General features: G+C 40.7%; 1 protein-coding gene across 8 annotated transcripts in view; it reads right to left on the bottom strand.

Annotated features, from left to right (window-relative positions):
- Positions 1 to 213: 213 nt before the first annotated feature.
- The window catches only part of MIA3 (MIA SH3 domain ER export factor 3), a 50,227-nt gene continuing 42,611 nt past the window's right edge, over positions 214 to 7,829 (bottom strand). For 4 of the 8 annotated variants that reach the window (XM_040985714.1, XM_040985715.1, XM_040985717.1 and 1 more), the window contains 10 exons: positions 6,886 to 6,987; positions 6,212 to 6,272; positions 6,081 to 6,116; positions 5,936 to 6,003; positions 5,720 to 5,820; positions 5,435 to 5,572; positions 4,274 to 4,342; positions 4,082 to 4,161; positions 1,868 to 2,000; positions 214 to 1,096 (listed from right to left, as the gene is read on the bottom strand). In XM_040985714.1, the coding sequence (XP_040841648.1) occupies positions 795 to 1,096; positions 1,868 to 2,000; positions 4,082 to 4,161; positions 4,274 to 4,342; positions 5,435 to 5,572; positions 5,720 to 5,820; positions 5,936 to 6,003; positions 6,081 to 6,116; positions 6,212 to 6,272; positions 6,886 to 6,987 (1,090 nt within the window). In that variant the 3' untranslated portion in view covers positions 214 to 794. Of the gene's footprint in view, positions 1,097 to 1,867; positions 2,001 to 3,872; positions 3,924 to 4,066; positions 4,162 to 4,273; positions 4,343 to 5,434; positions 5,573 to 5,719; positions 5,821 to 5,935; positions 6,004 to 6,080; positions 6,117 to 6,211; positions 6,273 to 6,885; positions 6,988 to 7,829 lie in introns of all 8 variants that reach the window. The other 4 variants (XM_040985713.1, XM_040985718.1, XM_040985712.1 and 1 more) reach the window with 3 other exon arrangements.

Below are 7,829 nucleotides of genomic sequence, written 5' to 3'. Positions count from 1 at the left end.
ATAAAGCAAATCTTCACTATTAATGTAAATTCATACTCAAAAAACATTTTCCAGTGGGCAATAAGAAAGTAAACAAATGCTGTACAGGTGGCACCAGTAATTTCATTGCCATAAAATGTAGAAATGACTTGTGAGCTTACAGATGACTCAGGCTGGGCCTCCTAGAGCGTGGGCTGCTACTCAGCTACAGCTGTGGGAGCCCAGGTTTACATGTGTGCTAAATGATGCAGTCTTCTGACAATCCAATGAATCAACGGACGCTTAGAATATAGTAATAAACAAGTTTTTATGAACTATTACTACAAAGAACTTGAGCAAGAGGGGAAAATAAAGTTTGGTGATCTTTTAGTAAACACTTTTAGTGTAACAGTCTTTGTGACCAGGTTTTTTGTTTAAAAAATCAATCTTATAAACACCATTGCTCTGTATTCAACTGGTGTACACTAAAAATAGGATAATGGAAATACACGTTCTTAAAGCATTTCCACAGGAAATGTTCATATTTTTCATGACATTGTAAATCATTTAGCAATTACATATGCTACATTAACTAAAACACAGGTATTCTTTATTGCACATTTTAAAGTCGAAAGGATGTTCTAGCTTAAGAGATGAATTTTAGGGGAGAAAATGGTATTCTTGAATTGTTTGGCTCAAAAATGCACACTGCCAAGGCAGCACAGTTCTCTATAAACCTTTTAAAACAAACTTCTGGATTCTGAAGTCACTGAACTCCTTACTGTAACGAAGAGTGCACAGTCCGCTGCTCCCCAACTGCACGTCAGAGGTCACAGTTACGGGCTCTGTTTTAAAGCCTGTGAACAGTCCTGGCTACTGCTTTGAGAAGCAGGTGGAGGCTCCGCTCTGGAACCTGAAGGCAGTAAGTCTCTTGCAGCAGCTGATGGTGCATAATCCTGGGGTGGCGGTGGTAACCTGGTAGCAGGAATCAAATACTCTCTTGGGCCAGGAGGACCTGAAGGTCTAAAGGGTGGGTGTCCTGGTATAAATTCCCGAGGGTCAAAAAGCAGATCCGGTTTTCCAGGTGGAATGCCTGGTGCATATTCTCTTAAGCCTAGTGGTGGACGCATAGCAGGAACTGGAAAACACACAGTGACACAGACAGGTAAGAACACATTTAAATTGAGATGGTTCTAGATAATTCTAAATTATTAGTACGTTAATATATTATGACTTTCTCAGGACCCTAGAACATCTAACTTTGCATATGAGGCATTCTGAGGCTCAGCAAGATGCCTGTGGCCAGCCAACCTGCCATCAAGCAACACAGGCAGGATTTAAAACATGGTTCCACCTAGCTCCAGATTGGAACTATTTTGTCTATACGGTTTTGCCTTCCTTGCCTCACAGAGAGCTCTGTGCTTTGAAACATATATCATGCCAAGGAAACAGATTATGAAATAAACATTTAACTGCAATAAAAGTTCATAAAATGTACTATCAGTTTATAACTTACGCAGTAGGTTACCATGAATCTAACACAGTGCTCTGCTGAAGGGAAGTTCTGCTATTGTCTCCTTTGTATCTGACTGCTACCAATGGATGAAAAGCTTTGTACTGTTCAATTCAAGTTATGAGACGGGTCTTTATCACCTTTCTGTAACAGCCACACCAGTTATAATTCTGGCTTTCTAGAAAAGGACCCCCTCTCTTCGTCTATCCCTTCACAGGATAGCTGCCGTGAAGCTGAGTACAGGGAGTGCAGCATCTCGTGGGTTCTAAAATGGAGGAAAAGCCAAATGTGCTCAGCTTTATCCTCACCGTGCAAAGCCCTACAACAGAACTGTCCCAGCAGGGACGACAGAGAAGGTGACTGTGCTTCACCACTTACTACAATGAGTCATCATACCGAATGGTGGAGGCGGTCGAGGCACAAAAGGCCTGCCCAGCTGAGGAGGTGGTCCATATCGAATGGGTGGTGGTAGAGGGCCTATGAAAGGCACCCCTGGGAAAGAAGGGGGTCCTTTTGTCACCATATTAACCTGCAGGAATAAAAGTAAAGTTTTTAAATACTCAGATGTGACAGAGAAAAGCACTGATATCAGTACAAGCTCAAAGTCTAATGAAGTAGGTACCAGGGACCTGTCCAGCAAGCAAAACCTGTGCCCCAACACCAGGCTACCCTTCCCACTCGTTCCACTGGCACTTAGGTTAACAGGATGTCACAGGCCAGCAGTGACAGTGTCACTGTAATTTGCAGATAAAAACGGAAGGGAAAGCAAGAAAATGGACGCTATTAATGGAAGTGATTCCTAACTTTTAAAAGCCATACAATACTTCCATTTCTAAGGTTATCTTCCTTTCATAATAACTCATTATTTCTACAGTAAGTGCAGAGCAAGGAAAAAACACAACTCTTTCTCCACATGCAGTAACAACTACTAGTTAAGTACGTTCAATTGGCCTTTCCTATAGTATCTTGTCTGGAAACTGACAATATCTAAAATTATTATCTTCTAAATGGAAGGAAACAAAGAGTTAAATAATCTGCTTAAGGCCACACAGCATGTAAGAGGTCAAACTGTACTAGATAATACCAAGTTAGACTCCAAGCCTCTGCTCTTTCCACGGCTTCTCTCTCTCAAGGGGTCTCCACTCTTTGAACTTCTCTACTTCAAAGGGGCCTTGGATCTTCCCAGGCAACCCGTGAACAAAAATATCTTTTAAGGAACGTATTACTGGATTCATGCACTGGAACGGTTTTGTACTTTCCAACAAAAACAGGAAATACATATAAATTTTTTTTGTTTATAAATATATATCCTGTACATAAAATGTAGAATATATATTTGAATATTATAAATAAAATTACATGTGTAAAAGGAGGTATAATTCTTCCTATTTTCCTGTTTTCACTAATCCTCTAATATGATGATATTAATCACTGCATATGGAAAACTGGACTACAAACTCAGACTTTGATTTCAATGTAGAGAAGCAGTGCTGGGGTCGAGAGGGCTTACAGCTGTTACAGCTGTGCACGTGACAGGAGAAACACTGAGCTGAACATTCAGGTCATTCCTAGGAAGTAGTTCCATGGATAAATACATATTTTCTCATTTTAGTTAAACTTTCAATATTCTTCAATTATCAGTGTATAATTTCAGATCATTCAAAATAGGAATTGCCTAAATATAAATTAAGGCATTCTTATGTAATATATTTTCACAGGCAGCAATGATTAGTTATGCAGTTTGCTTAAGAAAACTTGTCCCTGGGCCCAGTGTGGTAGCCTAGTGGTTAAATCCTCGCCTTGTAAGCACCAGGATCCCATATGGACGCTGATTATACTCCTGGCAGCCCCGGGTCCCATCTGGCTCCCTTCTTGTGGCCTGGGAAAGCAGTGGAGGACAGCCTGAAGCTCTGGGACCCTGCAAGTGCATAAGAGACCCGGAAGGGGCTCCTAGCTCCTGGCTTTGGACTGGATTGGCTCCGGCCATTGCAGCCACTTGGGGAGTGAATCTGCAAATGGAAGATCTTCCTCTCTGTCCTCCTCCCTGTATATCTAACTTTCCAATAAAAATAAAATAAAAAATAAATCTTAAAAAACTGAACTACATTAAGATACTGAAATAATAAATAAAGTTGTGATGCCTTTTCCCATCTTTCGTTACAATTATAGCAGGTGTTCACAGGTTAACACTAACCGAAACAAGAGGAAAAAACCAAGCAACCAACTGTGAGTCGCAGTTCAGTAATACTCCCAAATTGAGAAGAGTAAATATGGCCAAGTGATTTAAAGCAAGTCAAGGAGAAGAGTAAGATGAATATTGCCAAGTGATTAAAGCAAGCAGGTTAGTGTCATGTTTCAAGTTTTCCTTGCAGAAACAAAACAAAAGCCTCTAAGTACTTACTGCTACTGGATGCTCAGAGGCGGTGCTGGGAGCTGAGGGGCCTCCAGGCTCCTGCGGAGCAGTGTGTGGTGTTGGTTTTTTTGTTTTGTTGGGTTTTTTGTTTTCAATGAATGAGGTAATATAGACAGAACACACAAACAGGAGATGAGGCAAAGACAGTTGAAACGAAAGTTAAAGGTTTCTGGAATGCCTACATTCCAAGTGCTTACCTTGCCCTCGTCCATCCCTTTAGTAGGGGAAGAGCCTCTGGAGCTGCTTTTTAACACGGGTGTCGAGCCAGATCCTGGGTCTGGTCAAGGAAAGGAGCCGATTCAATCTTGTGCCCTCTGGGAGGGAGCATTTACAAATCCAGCCCACTTCCTCCACAAAGTTAGAGCCTGTGGCCACTCGGGTGCTCTTACCAGAGGCAGGGGGTTTCCCAGGCACCTCCGATGGCCACCGAGGACGAGGGAAAGGCCCATCCATTGATCCTTGAAAAACAAATAGAGCCCTTGCATGCATTCTTCATAAGACATAAACCAACTGTGGATAGACTGGGTTCAACTCTACCTGGGAAGCAACATTAAAACAGTTCTCCCAGAATCTGTGAGGGGAAAATCGCTTAAATGAATTAAAATTATTGCCTTAGACTGAAAGACAGCAATAAACTCTGTTTATGAGCAGCATTGGTCCTGGACTCTCAGCTATAGTTCATGGTAATTCTATAGGCCAGTCTTCTTTTTTCAGTCTATATGTAATCTGTTTTCACATATCAAAGTATACACATACTTAAGAATCAAAATAGGGACCAGCATCGTGATGCAGTGGGTTAGGCCATGGCCTGTAACACTTAAATCCCATCAGAGTGCCAGCTCTGGTCCCGGCTGCTCCACCTCCAGTTGAGCTCCCCACCAATGTGCCTGGGAAGGAGCAGAACGTGGCCCAAGCCCCTGCAGGCCTGGCCCAGTCAGTCATGTGGCCTTTAGTGGGTGAAACAGTGGACAGAAGATTCTTTGTAACTCTGCCTTTCAAATAAATAAATATGCCTTTGAATAAATTCCAAATAGACTTACAGTATTTCGTATTATATGGGAAATCCAAGTATGTATGCTGCAGAAGCTGGAAAGTTCTAAAACTACTTCTGCAATATTTGTGAGAAGAAGCCTATCAAAATCTATTTAAAAACAAAATTTTATATTTCCCAATAAAAAAAATTAAAATCAAGAAACACCACCATGATGGACATATGACTGTTCCTGAAGGACTACCCAGTGTAATACCAGAGGGGCAATTAGTACAGGGAAGGGAATGGGAAATCCCAGAGCCTATGGAAATGTATCAAAAAATAATTTAAAAAAAAAGAAGAAGAAGAAAAAGAAACAACACTAATGGAGAGAACTCCAGGAAAATAGAAATATTTTCTGTTCTAACACAGATTTTGCAGTAAACCTTTCACTTTGACAATTTAAGACATTTTCTTCTCTACACTGATCACATTCACATTCTACAGTGTTTACAACTAGAATTCGTAAATATTTTAAAGCCTCTTGAGACAGTTACGTAAAGCACATGTAAAAGCTCACCAAATTCACTTCTAGGCGCGTCTCTCCGACCGAGGGTAGCTGAGAGGGGCCTCGCGGGTGGCTCCGCCAGCAGTGGAGGGGAGTATTCTCCACCACTCACCGGGGATGTGCCGAAAGAGCCGTTCTGGCTCAGGGGACCTGGAGAGGACAGTGCCTGTTACCACTTTAGGACAGCTTTTTCTTTTCTGAAGTTCTCGGGGTTACTTCTAGGGCACGGAACTAGACTGATTTACACATCCTTTACATCAGAACACAGATTGCAGCCCTTCATGAACAGTTCCCTACCTCTCCGCGGAGGGTTCTGTGGATGTGGTCGTCCCGGCATGGGCTTTACAATCACAGGTTCTTCCTTCAGCATTGCCATCTTCTGAGACATTTCCAGTAATCTTTAATTTAGGGAAAGAACAGACTTAAATGTAAAGTATCACTTCCCTATCAGATGCCTTACAGCAGAATCTTAAAAACACCAACACTGGAAATGCAGATCTCAACATCACGTACTTGTGTCTCAAGTTGGCAGCTTCCTTTTTCTCTTCAGCTATAGCTCTTTCTGCAGCACGGGCTTTGAGCTATTTAGAAAAAAATATTCAAATTCAGTTGTGGCAGATTGGCCACAAAGTATAGGAAAGAAAAAAGAAAATCTTACCCAATTTTCATGAGCTTTTTTCTCATGAGTAGCAATCTAAAAAAAAAAAAAAAAAATAGAAATTTATTAAAATAGTCATTAAGGTGGTCTGTGTTAGGTATAAAGAATTCTGCACCTGGAATTATTATTACCTGGTTTTTAAAAGAGCGCTCCGTTTTCTGCAATTCTTCCTCCATTTCCTCAATTCTTCGCCTAACAAGTACATTCAGTTATTCTTATCAGTTAAAAATGCAATTCACTCAAACTTGAAATAATCTGACCGTGTTCCCTTTACTCTAACTATACTTTTAAACTTTGACAGGTGCTTAAAAGCATGTTTACAGAATTCAGTTCAAAATGATCAGAACACAATTTCTTTATTCATTGCTTAACGGCTATAATTTTGAATTGATAAATCATAATTTCCTTATTTGTTCCTCAGTATGTTCTCAAATAATCCAACTGGGAATATCTTCCTCCGTAAAGCTTTTTTTAATTCAGTTATATCCACAGAAATTTCTGAGAGCTCTGTATGCCTATTGGTTGTATCAAACAGCACAGTCACTTTAATGGGTTTTAAAACGTCACAGAGAATTAGTTCAGAATTACATGCACTTCATTCTCCTACGGCCTGGCTAGCTATACGCTTATACTTGCTAATATCAGTACACAAGTTTACATTATTCATTAAAATTTTTTTCTCCTATGGTAGACGAGTGTATTCAGACCCTTCATCCTTTGTGCTGCTGTGCGGCTTTCTCCTGGATAATGTAAAACATGCCAACACTAGTCATTAGCTACTGACAGTTTTAGAAGCTGAACTCACTTGTAAGTTTTTACTTCTTCTGAAGCCAAAGCCGCCTTTTCATCTGCCGTTGACAGCCGCTGCTCCCTGTCTTCCCGCTCGTACTCTTCCTGACTCAGCTTCCTTAGAAAAAAGCCAGTTGTCAAAGTCTAAAATGTTCACCGCAATGATCACGTGCCTTGTCGGCCCCTCAATCAGAACCACCCAGGCATTCTACAAGAACAGACACTGTCAGCAAGACCCACAACATGGGATTATCGCAACAGATTGTAACTGTGCCATATGTATTTGTGTGTGTGTATTTTTTTTTCCAGGGAATAAGCACCAATATTCTTAATCTCAGCAAGATTAGAAATTACAGAACTGAAAGGTAACTGAAATTTTGAGAACTCAGTAAATGGCTAGCAGATTGGACAACTGACACTGCTAACACACTGGTATATAGGTCAGAAGAAAACATCCAGAACGAAGCAAATTCAGGAAGTAAGAGACATACAAAATTTTTTTTTATTTAGCATATTTCAATGGAATCAGAAGAGAATGAGGCACAACTACTGAGAGAAAAATGTCCCTCAAATTCAAGAGATCATTATGAGTCCAAGTAGCGTACATGTGTGACAGAGACAGATGCTGCGGTTAGATACTCCCAACAGACTGCCACAACACAAAAAGGGTAAAGTCACGCAGGGCAGCTAAGGCTAAGTGACATTCAAAAAGAAAAATTAAGAATAACAGATTCCTTAAAAGGACTTGAAAACAAGAAGATAATTAGTTGATCATCTTTAAAGTGCTAAAATTAAGTAACTGCCAATGTTTTTGACTGTTTAAGATTTATTTATTTGAAAGGTAGAGTTACAGAGAAATATCTCCCATTCACTGATTCACTTCACAATGGGGTGGGCTGGACTGGGTCAGCCAAAACCAGGAGGCAGAAACTTCTTCCACATCTCCCAGGTGGCTGCAGA

Source organism: Ochotona curzoniae, unplaced genomic scaffold (genome assembly GCF_017591425.1).
Source record: "Ochotona curzoniae isolate NIBS_2020 unplaced genomic scaffold, NIBS_Ocur_1.0 contig_430, whole genome shotgun sequence".
Classification (NCBI taxonomy): domain Eukaryota; kingdom Metazoa; phylum Chordata; class Mammalia; order Lagomorpha; family Ochotonidae; genus Ochotona; species Ochotona curzoniae.
This window is presented reverse-complemented; position numbering and strand designations above follow the sequence as displayed.